Source organism: Microtus oregoni, unplaced genomic scaffold (assembly GCF_018167655.1).
Source record: "Microtus oregoni isolate MIOR12 unplaced genomic scaffold, Mior012 000002F_ref0000024, whole genome shotgun sequence".
NCBI classification, from domain to species: domain Eukaryota; kingdom Metazoa; phylum Chordata; class Mammalia; order Rodentia; family Cricetidae; genus Microtus; species Microtus oregoni.
In genome coordinates, this window is record NW_024543061.1 from 69,846,371 (window position 1) to 69,865,501 (window position 19,131).

General features: G+C 40.6%; 1 protein-coding gene across 1 annotated transcript; it reads left to right on the forward strand.

The window, feature by feature from the left end:
• The first annotated feature begins 11,262 nt into the window (after positions 1–11,262).
• Positions 11,263–18,907, forward strand: LOC121434248 (C-type lectin domain family 2 member D11-like). The gene is made up of 5 exons (XM_041633039.1): positions 11,263–11,425; positions 14,828–14,959; positions 16,389–16,567; positions 17,141–17,247; positions 18,285–18,907. Exons 1-5 carry the CDS (start codon positions 11,350–11,352, stop codon positions 18,427–18,429), a joined length of 639 nt encoding a protein of 212 aa, XP_041488973.1. The 5' UTR covers positions 11,263–11,349; the 3' UTR covers positions 18,430–18,907.
• The last annotated feature ends 224 nt before the right edge of the window (positions 18,908–19,131 follow it).

Here is a 19,131-nt window from a genome sequence, read left to right on the forward strand (position 1 = left end):
TATTTTATAGCGGCTGAGGAATCCCATCAGGACGGGTGAGTGTGTGCTACCCACGGGCGGACTGTCCCGGAAGAAAGCACGTTCTGCTTTCTACAAGAAACACACCTCAACCACAAAGACAGGCACCTACTCAGAGTAAAGGGCTGGGAAAAGGCTTATCAAGCAAATGGTCCTAAGAAACAAGCAGGTGTGGCCATACTAATTTCTAACAAAGTTGACTTCAAACTTAAATCAATCAGAAGAGATGAAGAGGGACATTTTATACTCATAACAGGAACAATTCATCAGGATGAAGTCTCAATCCTGAATATCTATGCCCCGAATATAAAAGCGCCCACGTATGTAAAAGAAACATTACTAAAACTCAAGGCAGCCATCAAACCACACACACTAATAGTAGGAGACTTCAACACTCCTCTCTCACCAATGGACAGGTCAATCAAACAGAAACCTAACAGAGAAATTAGAGAATTAATGGAGGTAATGAAGCAAATGGACTTAACAGACATCTATAGATTATTCCACCCAAAGAGGAAAGAATATGCCTTCTTCTCTGCAGCTCATGGAACCTTCTCGAAAATTGACCACATACTCGGTAACAAAGCTAACTTACACAGTTACAAAAAAATATTAGTAACCACCTGTGTCTTATCAGATCACCATGGATTAAAGTTAGAATTCAACAACAATGCTACCCCCAGAAAGCCTACAAACTCATGGAAACTGAACAGTCAACTACTGAACCATACCTGGATTAAGGAAGAAATAAAGAAAGAAATTAAAGTCTTCCTTGAATTCAATGAAAATAAAGAAACAACATACTCGAACTTATAGGACACTATGAAAGCAGTGCTAAGAGGAAAGTTCATCGCACTAAGTGCCCACTTAAAGAAAACAGAGAAAGCACATATTGAAGACTTAACAGCCCACCTGAAAGCTCTAGAAAAAAAAGAAGCAGACTCACCTAGGAGGAGTAGAAGATTGGAAATAATCAAACTGAGGGCTGAAATCAACAAAATAGAAACACAGAAAACAATCCAAAGAATCAATGAAACAAAAAGCTGGTTCCTGGAGAAAATCAACAAGATTGATAAACCCCTATCCAAACTAATCAAACGGCAGAGAGAGAATACGCAAATTAATGAGATCAGAAATGAAAAGGGGGACATAACCACAGACACAGAGGAAATTCAGAGAATCATCAGATCATATTACAAAAGCCTGTATAACACAAAACTGGAAAATGTAAAAGAAATGGACACTTTTTTAGATAAATACCATATACCAAAGTTACACCAGGACCAGGTGAACAATCTAAACAGACCTGTTGGTCGCGAAGAATTAGAAGCTGTTATCAAAAACCTCCCTACCAAAAAAAGCCCAGGACCAGATGGTTTCAATGCGGAATTCTACCAGAACTTCCAAGAAGAGCTAATACCCATACTCCTTAATGTATTCCACAATAGAGAAACAGAAGGGTCATTACTTAATTCCTTTTATGAAGCTACAGTTACTCTGAAACCAAAACCACACAAAGACTCAACCAGGAAAGAGAATTACAGGCCAATCTCACTCATGAACATCGACGCAAAAATCCTCAACAAAATACTGGCAAACCGAATCCAAGAACACATTAGGAAAATTATCCATTTTGATCAAGTAGGCTTCATTCCTGAGATGCAGGGCTGGTTCAACATACGAAAATCTATCAATGTAATCCAGCACATAAATAAACTGAAGGAAAATAACCATATGATCATCTCATTAGATGCTGAAAAAGCATTCGACAAAATTCAACATCCATTTATGTTAAAAGTCTTGGAGAGATTAGGGATACAAGGGTCATACCTAAATATAATAAAAGCTATATACAGCAAGCCGACAGCTAACATCAAATTAAACGGAGAGAAACTCAAAGCCATCCCGCTTAACTCAGGAATACGACAAGGATGTCCACTCTCTCCATACCTCTTCAATATAGTACTTGAAGTTCTAGCAATAGCAATAAGACAACATAATGGGATCAAGGGGATTCGAATTGGAAAGGAAGAAGTTAAACTTTCGTTATTCGCAGATGATAAGATAGTGTACTTAAGCGACCCCCAAAACTCCACCAAAGAACTTTTTCAGCTGATAAACAGCTTTAGTAATGTGGCAGGATACAAGATCAACTCCAAAAAATCAGTCGCCCTCTTATACACAAAGGATAGGGAAGCAGAGAGGGAAATCAGAGAAGCTTCACCATTCACGATAGCCACAAACAGCATTAAATATCTTGGGGTAAATCTAACCAAGGAAGTGAAAGATCTATTTGACAAGAACTTTAAGGCATTGAAGAAAGAAATTGAAGAGGATACCAAAAAATGGATGGATCTCCCTTGCTCTTGGATTGGGAGGATCAACATAGTAAAAATGGCAATTCTACCTAAGGCAATTTATAGATTCAATGCAATCCCCATCAAGATCCCATCAAAATTCTTCACAGATCTGGAGAGGACAATAATCAACTTTATATGGAAAAACAAAAAACCCAGGATAGCCAAAACAATCCTATACAATAAAGGATCTTCTGGAGGCATTACCATCCCTGACTTCAAACTCTATTACAGAGCTACAGTAATGAAAACAGTGTGGTACTGGCATAAAAACAGAGAAGTCGACCAATGGAATCGTATAGAAGACCCGGATTTTAACCCACAAACCTATGAACACCTCATTTTTGATAAAGGAGCTAAAAGTATACAATGGAAGAAAGAAAGCATCTTCAACAAATGGTGCTGGCACAACTGGATGTCAACCTGTAAAAGAATGAAAATAGACCCACATCTTTCACCGTGCACAAAACTCAAGTCCAAATGGATTAAAGACCTCAATATCAGCCCGAACACACTGAAAAGGATAGAAGAGGAAGTGGGAAATACCCTACAACAGATGGGCACAGGAGATTGCTTCCTATGTATAACCCCAGAAGCACAGACATTAAGAGCAACATTGAATAAATGGGACCTACTAAAACTGAGAAGCTTCTGCAAAGCAAAGGACACTGTCACTAAGACACAAAGGCAACCTACTGACTGGGAGAAGATCTTCACCAACCCCGCAACAGACAAAGGTCTGATCTCCAAAATATATAGAGAACTCAAGAAACTAGACTTTAAAATGCTAATTAACCCAATTAAAAAATGGGGCACTGATCTGAACAGAGAATTCTCAACAGAAGAAGTTCAAATGGCCAAAAGACACTTAAGGTCATGCTCAACTTCCTTAGCAATCAAGGAAATGCAAATCAAAACAACTTTGAGATATCATCTTACACCTGTGAGAATGGCTAAAGTCAAAAACACCAACGATAACCTTTGCTGGAGAGGTTGTGGAGGAAGGGGTACCCTCATCCATTGCTGGTGGGAATGCAATCTTGTGCAACCACTATGGAAGTCAGTGTTTCGGTTTCTTAGGAAATTCGGGATCAACCTACCCCTGGACCCAGCAATACCACTCTTGGGAATATACCCAAGAAATGCCCTATCATATGACAAAAGCATTTGTTCAACTATGTTCATAGCAGTATTATTTGTAATAGCCAGAACCTGGAAACAACGTAGATGCCCTTCAATGGAAGAATGGATGAAGAAAGTATGGAATATCTACACATTAGAGTACTACTCAGCGGTAAAAAACAATGACTTCTCGAATTTTGCATGCAAATGGGTGGAAATAGAAAACACTATACTGAGTGAGGTATCCCAGACCCTAAAAGATGAACATGGGATGTACTCACTCATAATTGGTTTCTAGCCATAAATAAGGGTCACGGAGTCTACAATAAGTGAATCTAAAGAAGCTAAGTAAGAAGGGGAACCCAAGGAAAAACATAGTTATCCTCTTGGCTAAGGGAAGTAGACAAAATTGCCGGGGAGAAAATTGGGATCTTGGGGTGGGGTGGGTTGGGGGTAAGGGGAGATGGGGAGAGAAAAGATAGAAGGGAAGGAGGTCTGGCCTTGGGAAAGCAGGAGGATTGGGATAAAGGAAGGTTGGACAGGGGAGCACGGAACCACAATTCTTAGTTAAGGGAACCACTTTAGGGTTGGCAAGAGACCTGACCCTAGAGAGGCTCCCAGGTGCCCAAGCTGAGGTCCCCAGATAGTTCCTTGGGCAGTTGAGAATAGGGAACCTGAAATGACCCTATCCTTGAGCAATACTGACGAATATCTTGCATATCATCATAGAACCTTCATCTGGTGATGGATGGAGATAGAGACAGAGACCCACACTGGAGCACTGGACTGAGCTCCCAAAGTCCCAATGAGGAGCAGAAGGAGGGAGAACATGAGCAAAGAAGTCGGGACCACGAGGGATGCACTCACCCACTGAGACAGTGGAGCTGATCTATTGAGAGCTCACCAAGACCAGCTGGACTGTGACTGAAAAAGCATGGGATAAAACTGGACTCTCTGAACATGGCGAACTATGAGGGCTGATGAGACGCAAAGGACAATGGCACGGGGGTTTGATCCTACGTAATGTGATGGCTTTGTGGGAGCCCAGCCAGTTTGGATGTTCACCTTCCTAGATATGGACGGAGGTGGGAGGTCCTAGGTCTTACCACAGGGCAGAAAACCCTGACTGCTCTTTGGACTGGAGAGGGAGGGGGAAAGGAGTGGGGGGAGGGGGAGAAGGGTGGGAGGAGGGGGCGTAGGGGGGGAGGAGGGGGAGGGAAATGGGAGGCTGGGAGGAGGTAGAAACTTGTTTTTTTTTTCTCCTTTTCTCAATAAAAAAAAGGGAAAAAATATTTTATAGCATAGATGTATCACAGGCTTATAAATTTATTTAAAAACTTAAAATCTCTTAGCAATTAACCCCAGATTTTTATTCAGTGTTTGAAATCCTATTGGGGTACATCCATCCCCTACAACTATGGCTTGCAGCCTTGCTACATTGCAACAACAAGGCTTCATAGCCCAGTCATCTATCCACACAAGCAGGCTGCCCTCCAGCTGGCAGCCTTGTGCTTGGGGCGAAGGCTGACTCCTTTTTATGAAATGTTTAAGGCAGTAATGAAAATATAGTCCTAGGTTATGGCCCTATCACTAAAGTCCTGTAAGTGATCATAATATCAAAGTCAAAGAAGTCATGATTTGAGTCTGTTCCATATCGTCAGTGTCAGTTTAAGTCAGGACAGGAACACAACAATACACAGACACACAGGATATTAAATAAGACAATGGCACTAAACCAAACCAAAGACACAGCTTCAAGCTGTTTTCCAGGTGTGACCTACCCCTCTATCACAATGAGACTTCTATCTGTGTGTCTCTATACTGACTTGAGAGCCATTACCCGCAGAACTGAACAGGTTACCCACAAGTCTTACCACAGAACTGAGAAACACTACCTGTGTATCTCCCCATGCTACTCATGTGTCATACCACAGAACTGAGAGATCAATACCCCTGTGTCTCCCCCAGAAGGAACCGTCCTCTGAAGAAGGGCCCCTACATTCCTGGGCACCCTGCATGTGATCTTTTCATATCCAAAATATCCACAGATTGTCTTCAGGCACTACTTTTCCTGCACCTGCTCATAGAGAGACAGACATAATACATGGGAAAAAAAATACAGAAAACTTACTGACATAAAACAAAACATAGAAAACTTACTGAACAGTTGAAGGCTCTATAGGTGGTAGTCCCAGTGGCTTGGGGGATCCAGGATGAGCCACCAAATGTTAATCAAGTTTTCAAACTCAGTCCAACCACATGTCCAACGTATTGGAATAAACGGAGTGCCCAGGACTCAATTAAAATTGGGTTTTTGTAATAGTAGAGGTGGGGGTGAGGGGTTTCTGAGGTTCAGGACCCCTAATTGGATGACATTTGTCTAGGGGTGTCCTGGTAAATGTGTGATGGCAGGTGATCCTACCTATAGCAGTTGGAATGTTGGCCATTTCCTTTGGATGGTCTGTTCTTGGGCGGTGGTCAGGTATTCTCAGTTTGTGATTCCTACTGCAACTAGGTATTTCCTCAGAGCAAACTACTGAGACTCGGGTTTCTTATTAAACTTATGGTTGGCCAGAGTTCTACTCTGGCAGGTGATAATGGTGGGAAGTAAAGAACTTCCTTTGGGTGACCTGTCCATAGTTAGCTTATCATGACTGGCCCCACATTTACTTATTTATTAATTTTTTTGCTTATTTGATATCTATAGCAAAGAGGAAGCTAAGAGGTAAGCATGGGGGCCAAGAACTAAACCCTAGCCCTTCTTGTTGTGAACTTTTAGCTGTGAGGTCATCTCTCCAGGATGCACTTCATTTCAATGTTTTTCATAAGATCAGCTGGTTTCAGTGACATAAGCTCTAGAGAATGAATGAAGACATTATGAGATTTCTCAGTAGGGTTAGGTTTTTGTTTTTAAATGTTATCAAACTGGTGACATGCTAAATGTTCAAAACCTCACTGTAATTATTCAGCCACAGATAAGGCTGCACTTCCTTGTTTTAAAGGCAGGCACTTGCAGATGGGCCCTCGGGCACAAAGGGCCCCACATGACACGTGCACATGCATGGTTGCATCCACATATGACTCAGCTAAACCCTTGCACTCATGCATGTGTCGCCTGTCATCTATTGCCACACCAACTCCAATGTTGTCTGGGTGATATGACTTATGTCATTATACCGGGCGGGAGCTACGTGTCCCATGGGACTATGCTTCCTGGAGGTCAATGGCAGATGGCCCAGTATTGGCCGCCCTTGAGGCATAGACAGGTTTCTCTATTAGCTGGCTATGTGAGATATGGGCTTTGCGCAATCTCTTTTATAATAATGATATTTTATATATCTACAAGACAAGGATTATCTCTTCAGGAACAGCTCTGGGATAGGGAAGCACAGTATGGGAATGTATAAGACTACAGCAGAACCTTTGTCATACATGGGGTGTATGATGAGCAAGGGAATAGTTGTGTTAATGTAAATGGACAAAGAGTGTTATACTTTGAACTTTATGGATAGGCTTGCTAGATCCCAACCCTTATGGTGTCTGCTGCATAAGATGGTACTAAAAAGTATATTTCAACAGGTGCAGAGAACTGATTAGTCATATTTGTTCACTACATGAGATAAAGAAAGGGTTAGAAAGAGGAAAGGCCATGATAGAGATAATGAGACAGAAACTTTCTATTCTTAAGATGAAACCACTTGTCTGAGGTTTACATTCCCAAGGACAAGATTTCCTCTTCTAAGGATGCTTTATGTCTAACACCTGTTCCTGATAATACACTTTTCTTAAATATCGCTGATATGACTAAAAGTAGCATTCATTCTGTGCCAACCAATGATACATGACCTTCTGATTTGTTCTTTGTTTGAATACTATATAATGAAAACATGAATTCAGTAAAATCATAGCAGATTCCAACTACTCTCTTGTGTGTTGTGTCTGTCTGTCATTTGCCGAACTTGTGCCTTCCTGTTACCAAGACCCTGCTTCTCCCATGGTCTGAGTGGCTCCCCTGAGGTGGTCCGTGGCAATCTAGGTCATCAGTGTGACCTAGTCATGCCAACCTCCTGTGCACATGTGCTAGGCAGCTTTTAAAAGCTGGACATGCCCCCACCTCTCTCTGCACACCAATCCCCAGGCCTGTACTCACCCCTTTCTAATAAACTCCTAAGCGGGTTTGTCGTTATTTTGTGTTTTCTTCTTTCTTGCACCAGGTAATTACACACATTGATGCCCATTTATAACAGGTTATGTCATGATTTTATGTGATTTATATTCACTACATTGAAACAAGTCATATAAATGGATTTCAATTTTTGTACATGGACTGACACTGAGAAAAGAACCTTATTTTGTCACAGCATTTGGTGTTTCCCATTTTGTTGAAGCCCACAATAATATACAATGAATGCACAGATGAGAGACCAATAGGCAGATCCACAGGAAGTGAATACATGTATGTCCATATAAAACAAATAGTCTTGCAGAGCTGCAGGAACACTGTCTTTTGGAAAAGTCACTGTCACATCTGTGGATGTGAAACCATGATTCTTCCCTTTGAAATGGGATTTGTTCACAAAACACCTCAGCAGTGTGACTTCTGTGTGGCAATGGAGTGACCGTGCTCCATTCCCCCACACACCAGGAGGCCTTAGAGAGATAATATTCATTCTTTGTTCTAACAGTTCCTGAGCTTCCAATATGTCTCCCCAACTCAGACTAGAAGTCTGGTTCTGCCTATGACTCTCTTGGGCTTCCCAACTCCAAGAACTGCTGCAGACCTGGGATAAGGAGAGGGCTGCAGTTCCTTATCACTGGGTAGAGTTCACTCTGTCCTCATCCCTGTGCCAGGCTTCTGTCTTTATCACTGGGCCAGGCTACACCCTGCTGTTGGAAGAGGTCTATTATCTCTCTGACTCAGAGTTCTGGGATTAAAGGAAAAGTACTCCAGCTAGGGGAGGGTTCAGAGTCCTTGGGTCTTAGTAAGGGCTCTTGTGTTAATAATTCACCTCAAGTCCATCTGTAAAGAGAAAGAGAATACAAAGTTAATCAGTAAATGAGAAGTCACTCTCCAGGTGTTACCACAATTGCTGACGTGGACACTTGTAGTGATCCAGCAAGATTTTATGAAGGATATTAAAAGAGAGTGGGACCTAAGAGCAGGGGCTAGGGGTGAAAGGGAGAGAAAGAGGCATAAGGAGGGGAAGAGAGAGGGATGGGGAGAAACAGAATGGAGATAGATTGGAAGGGGAGAGAGGCAGAAAAGGATAAAAAGTGGAACAGCGAGAGGGATCAGAATTTGAAGGTTTTTTTTTTCTTTTTTTCTGAGACAGGGCTCCTCTGTAGCTATGAATCCTGTCCAGGAACTAGCTCTTGTAGACCAGGCTGAGCTCAAACTCCAGAGATCCACCTGCCTCTGCCTCCTGGGTGCTGGGATTAAAGGTGGGAGCCACCACTCCTGGACCAGGATTTGAAGTTTTTATGTGATTTTATGGAAGACAGGGTGTGCTACTGGATGGATTAAAAGCCTTCCATGACTTTGTTTTAAGCTGCCAGGCTTTGTCTTAGGTCAAGATGATGAGGAAGAAATGAATGAGGACCAAAACCAGGTGACTTCACTCGTTAAGAAAGACACTGATGAAAGATTACCTTCAGCTTGGGCAGAAAAGATGGTATTGTGTTACCTTTAGCTACCTCCTGCACTATAAAAACCTCAGGAGATATACTTTTATATTTTTCTTTTGTACCTCAAACTTGTGCTGACATCCGAGGAAATAACTGCTTTTGTAACAAGATTTGTTTGTCATCCTTTTTTTTTTGGGGGGGGGGGAGGAATGCCAGTTCCCAATAATAATGATATGGAGACTTATTATTAATTATCAAAGTTTGACCTTTAACTTAGACTTATGCCAAACTAGCTCATATAACTTAATCCATTTTTATTAAACTTCATTCTGCTATGCAACTTTTTACCTGTTCTTTATTCTATATGTCCAACTCCCTCTTTGTCTCACTTGTACCTCCTTTTTTCTTAATTCCAGAGTTCCTCTCTTTCTTCAGAAATCCTTCCTATACTGTCTTGTCTAGCTATTGGCCGTTTAGCTTTTTATTAAACCCATCAGGTGCTTTAGGAGGTGAGACAAAACATAAACATATTTTCATGTAGTGTAAAAATTTTTCTTTAACATACTTGCACATCAAAAAATCTGGGTGATACTCGTCTCCAACTACATTGACATTTGAGTACCCCAAATACCTGAATTCAAAACCCCTCTGATTCTATATCTGTTAACTCATATTTTTATAATATGCATAATATATTTGTATTTAATATGATATATTGCTATATTGATTTTATATTATGGTTATATTTTATATAATTAATATATTGATTTTTATTAATTTTTAAAATATTTCAACTAATTTCATTTTATGTGCATTGATGTAAGGGTGTCAGATCTCCTGGAACTGGAGTTACAGAGAATTGTGAGCTGCCATGTGGGTACTCAGAATTGAGCCCGGGTTCTCTGGAAGAGCAGCCAATGCTGTTAACCAATGAGTCATACCTCCAGCCCCTAAATCTGTAGTATTTTTTTTAACTTAACCTTGACTGGCCTGGATCTCCCTCTGTAGACCAGGCTAGTCTTAGATTCATAGAGATCCACCTGTCACAGCCTCCCTAGTTCTGGGGTCAGTGTCACATGCTACCGTATCCATCACTCTAATATTTTATTCTAGTATTTTAAAATTTTTCTGACATGTTTACAATTTTCCTTTGCATATGTTTCTAAATGATTAAAAACAATGCTAAATTTTTGTTTGTTTGTTTAGGACAATGATATTCTGTTGCTATATTTCTGGGGCACCTGCATTCTAAATCCAAATTCTTCCAGCCTGTGATCCCAGCTCTGGAGCAAACTGACACCTTCTTCTGACCTCTTCAGGCACCTGCACTCACAGGCACAGACACACAGACAAGCATACCCACATAGATATAATTAAATACAACACAATAATCTTAGAAAAACTCCAACTCTGCTTCATAAACTGTTTAGTCCTGAAATTCTTCTTGTCATCAAAGCTATGAACCTTGGTTTGGCCTGAGTCAAAAGACCCTGGAAATCTAGGGAAATAATTCTTAACCTGTGGGTTTTGACTTCTTTGCGGGTATGGGGGTTGAATGACCATGTCACAGGGATCACATATCAGATATCCTGCATATCAAGTTACATTTTGATTCAGAACAATAACAAACTACAGTAGCAATGCAATAATTTTATGGTTTGGGTCACCACAGCATAACGAGCTGTCTTAAAGATGCACAGCATCAAGAAAGTTGAGAACCACTGATCTAGAGGCATTTCTTGGACTAGTGAGGATGGCCATGGGATGTGTTTTTCTGTCCCCACACCACTAACCAAACATTTTCATATTGGAACCTGTTGTTATGAGAGAGCCTGAATCAGTCATAACTGTCTTCAGAATAAACAATCTCTTGTTCCCAGAGAGGAGAGAAATGTGTTCACTGACTGTGGACAATGTGCTTCCAGCTCTCTCCATTCTGACACTCTGTCTCCTAGACAGTCTCTGGATCCTTAGCACACAGAATCCTGAGACCTGGCTCTGGTGCCCCTTTCTTCAGTGATGTCCTCAGCCTGGGATTCACCCTCCAGAGGTTCACTGACTTTTTTTATTCAAAGTAGGAAGGGTTGGCAATAGAGGAGGAGGAGTTTGCTGATATAAAACACAAGTAGCCTGCAGAGAACCGCCCCTGAAGCAAAAGCAGTGTTTCATCTTCTCAGTGTTTACAGTTTCTTTCTTGTTGTCACTGAAACAACTTGTGGGCTCTAAGATGAGTGCTGCAGGACCTGCAGAGGCTTCTGTGGGCATGCTCAGTACCACAGACAGTCTGAAGGAAGGAGAGCTGGGTATGTATTTAATGCATATTCGAATTTGAATGAACTACAAGAGCAGAGAGGTGCTTGCCAGGAAAGGAAATAGAAGCAAAGGGCAGAAGAGCTGAACCTCACACTTGTGAGCCTGTTACAGTGGGTTTCTGCAAAACCAAAGAATGCAGACAGGAGTTTAGTTAGCTAATAGGTTTTTATATCTTTATATTGCTATTCTATTGCAGCATATAATATTTAAATAGTTCTCACGCAAGATAAATGAAGAGTGAACTGCAATACAAAAGCTTTTTTTTCTTTTTTTCTTTCTTTTTTTTTCCTTTTTCTTTTTTTGTGTGCTAGTTTATGCTTTTCAAAGGGATCTGGTAAATGACACTCTGGTGAATCACACCAAGTCCCTGTGGAACAGGCTTGCTCTACAAGACCAACAGCAAAGGCAAATTCAAACAATAACAGCTCTGCAGTGCACAATGACAGGAGGTGCCTGGGAAAAGCTGGGGCTTTTGCTTTGCAGATCCACTGAGATGGAAAAAGATGTAAGGAGGAGGCAGGAGGCCTGGGGTCCAGGTTGACCCCATCCAGAACCAAATCCTCTGTATTTTGAGCTCCTAGTAACTTATAGAAAAAACAACTACTTTAGTCTTCAGGAAGGAAGTAAAATTGTGTTTCTTGCATTTTGAACATGTCTATGCATCATTATATTTCACTGTTTTATCTTCCTTTTTCCTTCTTCCCAGTCCCTCCACCTTAATTGTTTTCATTTAGGAAAAGATACTGGATTTTGAGAAAACTAGATTGATATTTACCAAAATGCCAAATTCATGACAATATATTAATGCTTATCACAAACCAAGTATTCTCCTAACTGAAACATTATCATCATCATCATTATTATTATTATGTATTGATGTTGTTGCTGCTGCTTCTCCCTGTTGCTGATAGACTAATTCTTTGAGACAGTCTCATAGTATTTTTCAAGCTGGCCGATAACTTCTTCTCCCTTTGCCCCAGCAGGGTTGACTTTTGAAACCAAATACTTACCCAGTTATCTGTTGCTAACGTGGAGCTCCTGTCCAAAGGGCAGATATTGTGTAATTGGAGGCATTCTGCAACTTGTAATTTATCTCTCATTTGAAACCATAGTTGGTTCTCTGAGTGAAGCAGGGTTTTTGTTTATTTGATTGTTTTTGTTTTTGTTTTTCAAGACAGGGTTTCCCTGTGTAGCCCTGGCTATACTGATCTCTCTCTTGTCGACCAGGCAGCCCTCAGACCCAGAGATCTGCCAGCCTACCTCTGCTTCCTGAGTGTTGGGATCACCAGCACACACGCACACACACACACACACACACACACACACACACACACACACAAAGCTAAAACTCAGAGCAGCAATGCTTCATTTCTTTGTTTATTGGGAGCTCATTTTTAATATTGGTAATATTGTGGACTGTCTATTCAGAGGTTTTAAGCACAATGCTAAACTCAGAATGCATCGGTAAGTATAGACATTTCAAGCTTGAAGGTGTCTAGAAATCTAGGGATAGGGTGACAAGAGGAATAGAAAATTGATGAAAATTGATTTCTCACATGCAGACCAGTGTTGGACTGGGTAGTGAGTACATGAGAATTTAGCATATTTTTATTTATTTTTATAAAGGCTTGCAATTCTCAAAAGATAGTGACTTGTTTTAAAATGATAAAAAAAAAATAGAAGAAAACATGAGGGATGACTTACAGATGACTGACTTTCAGGAGCCTGATAAGAATAAGAGCAGCTCCACCTGTGCAAGAAATCCAATTAAATCAAATCAAACCAAATCAAAATGTCCATTGTTTTATTAAGGATGACGGGCTCTTGGGTTGCTGAGTGCATGATAGGGAGACAGGTCAGCAAGGAGCGATGCAGATCCCAAAACCAAGTGTTCCTTCTCTAGGAGGCTCCTTAAATACCCTGTGGGATTGGGATTTGCATGCTGGGATTTGGAGTCCAGAGCAAAGCAACTCCTAGACCAAGGACTGGGGCTATGCCCCCAACTTAACAGAGACCAGTGAAACAAAGGGGTCATTATTGGGGAGATTAAAGGACAATTTGAGTATCATCTTAGTAGAAAGAAAAAATAGAAATGAACTTTGGGAGTTTTGTATGTAGTCAAAATCCAAGGGACATTATAAAATGCTTACAATCCTCTAATCCTAAGCATTGTCTTTCTTGTTAGTTTAAGCGTCAGTTCTCTCCTGACTTGGAGATATATACTCATGTCAGACATATGCTCATGTATCCATCACAGTGAAATATAGACCTATAGCTCCACTCAAATTCCTCTGAGGCACATTGCAGATTCTTCCCAGTGACTTCTTTCCTCTGACCTGACATTTGTTTTTCCAGAAACTGTCCCCATGGATCCTACAGTCTGGTAGTCATTTCACCTATCTCTCCTACATAGCTGCTGTCCATTCAGCTCTTGATTAAACCAATCAGAAAGGGCCTTGGCAGAGACACATCTTCACAGTGTACAAATATTCTGCAACACAGACATATATGTAGGCAAATCAACCATATGCAAAAAATAAAAATATAAAGTTAAAAAGAATGACAGATCTTGCCTGTTTCTTTGAAATGCCCTATATCCATAAATGTGTTTGGAAGAATTTCTTCAATTCCTAACCTATTGAGAGTTTTTTTATTTTGGAGTAATATTAATTTTTGCATGATTTTTGTAAACTTGTTGAAATGGTCCCATATTTCACCCATTAATTAAGTCAATGCTGTCTATTATATTTATGTGTTGTGTATGCTTACTAAATTTTTACTTACTAGGTTCTTTGAAATTGATCCTTATAAGCCACGTTGGGCTCAAACCTCTATTGTATCCAAGGCTCGTCTTGCACCCCCGACTCTCCAACTTCTGCCTATCTAGCACTTAAACTGCAGAAGTGTACTAACTTATCTGTCTCGTTAACTGGAGCAGGAGTTATAAAGACAGTCATGAGCAAACTTGAGTCCTCTAGAAGATTAACAACTCTTCTTAACCTCTCAGCTATCTATATCTCCAGCATCTTGCTGATCCCTATGACCTCCAACCCCCATGGTGTTTCCCTCAATCCTAACCAGTCTATTCTTAAGGAACTAACTCCACAGGTGGTTTTTGTTGTTATTTCTTTTTCATCTTGATTTTCACTATTTCTGTTTCTTACCCCTTTATTGGTTCATAGTGCAAAAACTGGAAGACTCCATGGCAACACTTCTGTTTTCCTTTCTTCTACTTTTCTATGAGCCATAGACATCATTTCTAGACCAAGACTTTTTGAAAAGGATGTTTTCAGAGGAGGAGTACAAGCCAAACCAACAGGTTATTCTGAGTAAATTTATATTTTTCCCTAAAAGGTTCTTGAGACTGACATTCTTATATTGATATTTTTCAGGTAAAAGTCTCAAAAGAAAATACCTCAGAATCATCTCTCACGTGCATCCTGCTAAGCTTTATTGCTGCTATGCAGTGATCATCATCCTCACTGTAGCTGTAATTGTACTTTCTGTTGCTTTGTCAGTTGTAGGTGAGTGACATTCTCCAGATTTTCATCAGTCTGTCCACATCCACACTGTCAGTTACACTTACCGAACACCATGAGTCTGGTACTGTGTGAAAGCACACTAGAAATTCCTGTTCTCTAGGAACTTAGGGTCTAGCCAGAAGATACAGAGAAGGAAGAGCACAGGCTATAATATGCACAGGAGACCAGGCTCAGCATCCCTGGGAAAATGACATATAGTAACCTCTAGAGAGATGTAGGAGATATATGTCCACCTTGGGAAACTATTCAAGGTAGAGAACAAGGGAAGCAACACACATAGGAGGAAGCTAAAGGAAATACGAGGACAGAAAAAAGGAATATGGCCAGGATAACACAGCACCCCCCTATTACCCATTGTGTTAGTTACTATATTCAACTGTACTTTTGAAAGTATTCAATGAAAGGTTTTTAAGGTGATCAATTTATAGAATTTTAGAACTACACTGTTCAGAATAGTATAATAAAATCTTGTACTGTTGCCATCTGGGTGGGGGGTGGTCCTTTTTCCCTTTTGGCCAGTTTGCCACCAAGTTGAAAGGGCAAAGATAAAGAAGAGGTGACAGAAGTTTTATATACCATACATAAGCACAGATGAAGAGAGGCTTCTATGAAACAGACTTAGTTGGATCAGCTCAACTTCATTCCAGAATATAATGAATATATAGGTTTGGGGAACCTATGGACAAATCATGGTGTGGTCCTATCACAAGACCTTGTATGTGAGCATTAAGGTCCTTTACTAGAGATCCTAGCACAAGTCTTCTTAGCAGGGCTCTGTATCAAGCGTCAAGCTAAAGATGAATCAAGCATCTGGTTTTAAAGACAAGCATCTGGTTTAGAAACAGCTTTTAGATAAGATTAGTCCTCCAGGCCTAGGGACATCCTTCATATAAGGTTATACAGAGAGCAGGAAGCTTAGTTGGAGAGGGAGGAAGTTCCATATTGCCAAGCTTAGAGAGAAAGCTGCTAGGCTATGGCAGGCTGTGACCTGTAATGAGCCAGCATGTATTCCAACATATGAGCAATTCCTTAGTACATCAGGTCCACACTGTATATATTACCTTCCCAATAGTCCTCACTGTTATCTCAATTATCAGGCTGACTGTCAAAATAGGTGTCCATACAGAGTGTTTGTTGCTATAATGACCCCTTTTGTAGGGAACAATCATAAAGCACAGAAAGTGATGTTATTATATAAATTCACTTCCTGGGTGCCCTATTGTCAGTGAGCACCTGAGAGAGTTTGTGGCATAGGCCTGGGCTGGGATGCCTTCAGATAAAGGATCATCATCCTAAGGAAATGACTCCTACAGATCAGTTAGGTAAATTACAGTCAAATTCATACCTCATACCTGAACTGAGTAGGGTATGCCAATTCTTGTTATAATTCATTTTATTGTCCAAATTTTAGAAAGAAGCCAACAACAGGCCTCAACCAAAGAAACATATGCTGCTTGCCCAAGAAACTGGATTGGAGTTCGGAATAAATGTTTTTATTTTTCTGAAGACTCAAGTACTTGGACATTAAGCCAGAAATTCTGCCTGGAACAAAAGGCCCAGTTAGCTCGATTTGACAACATAGAGGAGCTGGTAAGAAAGGATCAGGAATTTTTTTGATTCTTCTGTTGAATATGTATCGCCTTGAGATATACTGGTGAAAGATGAAGCATAAGGAAAGATCCCACAACTTTCAGATGGAGACATGGGGAACACATGAGTGTGTCCATTTGCTAATGGCAACACTTCTGATTGGAGCCCTGAGACATTCAAGCAACATTTTCTCAAGTAGTGCTCATAGTCAACCTGAAAGATCGGATATGCCATTTTACTGAGATACCTGCTGGTGATAAGCATTTTTCTCCAAGCCAACAAATGCTACATCCTAAGGTGATAACTGTTAATAACTGCAAGGGGAGGCTTAACCAGGGACTAACTCAGCCATGAGGACTATGTCATTAAACTTGGTACTTTAATTCAAATGAGGTACTTAAGAATTATGGCTGTCAACAGGATCTTCTGAGAAATGAGGGGTATTATCACTCCAAAGTCTATGTCTCTCAGTTGCATTTTCCTGTCATCTATATAGGAAGCTGTGGGTAGAAACACTCAAGGGTCGTCTGAAACAGAGAGACACATATATTCACTTTCCATGTTTTATGACAGAATTTCCTGAAAAGATACAAAGGGACCTCTGACTACTGGATTGGCCTGCATAGAGAGTCACCAGAGCACCCTTGGAGGTGGATGGACGACACTGAATATAACAACTCGTATGTTTTCAAACCACTTTCTTTTCTAATGTGATCACTTGTTGTGAAGTGTGTGAGTTGTGTCTATTAGAGAGGAATGGATGTGTCGTGTGAATCCAACTGTACTGCCTCGGAGGTATATTGGCCAACATTTTCAAAACCTTTACTTAGTATGATTTTCCTCAAAATCTTTAGCATGATAATGGCATCTTGGGTAGCTATTGTCTGCTCCATTACCCATTTAATTTTTTTTTGTTGATAAATGACATGTGTAGAATGTAGACCAAACCTCAGAAGGGCAATGAGGGCTCTGAAACTTCATAAAGTTACTGCAGAAGGGCAAGCCTGAGACCCATCAGTCCACTGTGTGCATGACTACACCTGCTCACAGAAGCAGAGGCTTCAAGGCCTTGGAAACCTCCTCTAAAGTCTTGTAACTAGAGAGAACTCAAGACCATTCTTGGATATGAGCATAGTTGTTTTGAATATAGTCATTATACTGAAATGGGAGATCACAGACCCAGTCTTGTCCATCATTAAAGCCCTTTCAGAAATTTACAAAGAAGTGGGTTTCAGTCGGGCAGCGGTGACACATGCCTTTAATCCCAGCACTAGGGAGGCAGCAGCAGGCAGATCTCTATGAGTTCCATGACTGCCTGATCTACAAGAGCTAATTCCAGGACAGGCTCTATAGCTACAGAGAAACCCTCTCTCGAATCCCCACCCCCCATAAGAATGTGGTTTCCCCATATGTGAAATGCTTCATTGAAAATCATGGTGAGGCCACCCATGGCTGTGGTTCATTTGAAGAGGGTAACAAACACTAGTCAGGTGCTTTGTACAAAAGGGTTGGTTCAACATAGATGAATGTCAAAGGTTCTGTGTTCAAATCAAACCCTGAAAATGTAAGACAGTAGGTACAAAACTAGTGCAGATGATTCTCTTGGACTCTGTCTTTGATTCATAATACAAATAAACAGTGCAGACAGGCAAGATTTCCTTGCAGAAGTGAATGTAGTTCTGGGCTCTCCAGATTACTGTTTTTGGTTTATTTTCAGGGTTCCCATCCGAGGAGTGGAAGACTACGCCTACCTGAACAACAATGGGATCAGCAGTGCCAGGATCTATGCAGATAGGAGATGGATCTGTAGCAAGCCCCATAGCTATATCCTCCAATGCCAAATTCCTTTTGTTTCTTTCTAGTCTTTGCCAAGAGATCCTTCGCAATCTGCTATCTATAGTTGCTGCTCTATCCCCTATTTGTCAACACTGCTATCAAAATGATTGAGAATATTTCTTTACATCCAAATGAAATCCATCTTAGAGAAATGCACATACGAGTTTTTACAACAACATAGATGAGTCTAAAATAGGTGTTGGCTCATACCTTCAGCCTAAAGTACAATTAATGTCAGTGAACCCCACTTTTATGGAAAGATGATTTTGTGCAGACAGTCCTCCTCTTGAATTTATGAGATCACCAAAATGAATTCCTCAATGCGCAATGGCTCATGGACTTTAATAAGGAAAAGAAGCTGGCCAGTGGTGTTGCCTGCCTTTAATTTTAGCACTCAGAAGGCAAAAGCAGGAGAATCTCTATGAGTTTGAGACCAACTTCATCTGCAGAGCTATTTCCAGGACAGATAGGGCTGTTACACAGAGAAATTCTGTCTCAAGAAACCAAAAACAAAAAAAAAAAAGAAAGAAAGAAAGAAAGAAAGAAGGAAAGAAAAGTAGGCAGTGGTGGTGAAAGATTTAATCCTAGTACTCAGGATCCAGAGGCAGGCAGAGTTTGAGGCCAGCTTGATCTAAAAAGTAAGTTCTAGGACAGCCAAAACTATGCAAAGACACCATATTTCAGGGAGGAGAAAAAAGAGAAAGAAAAAGAAAAAATGAAAAGCAGAA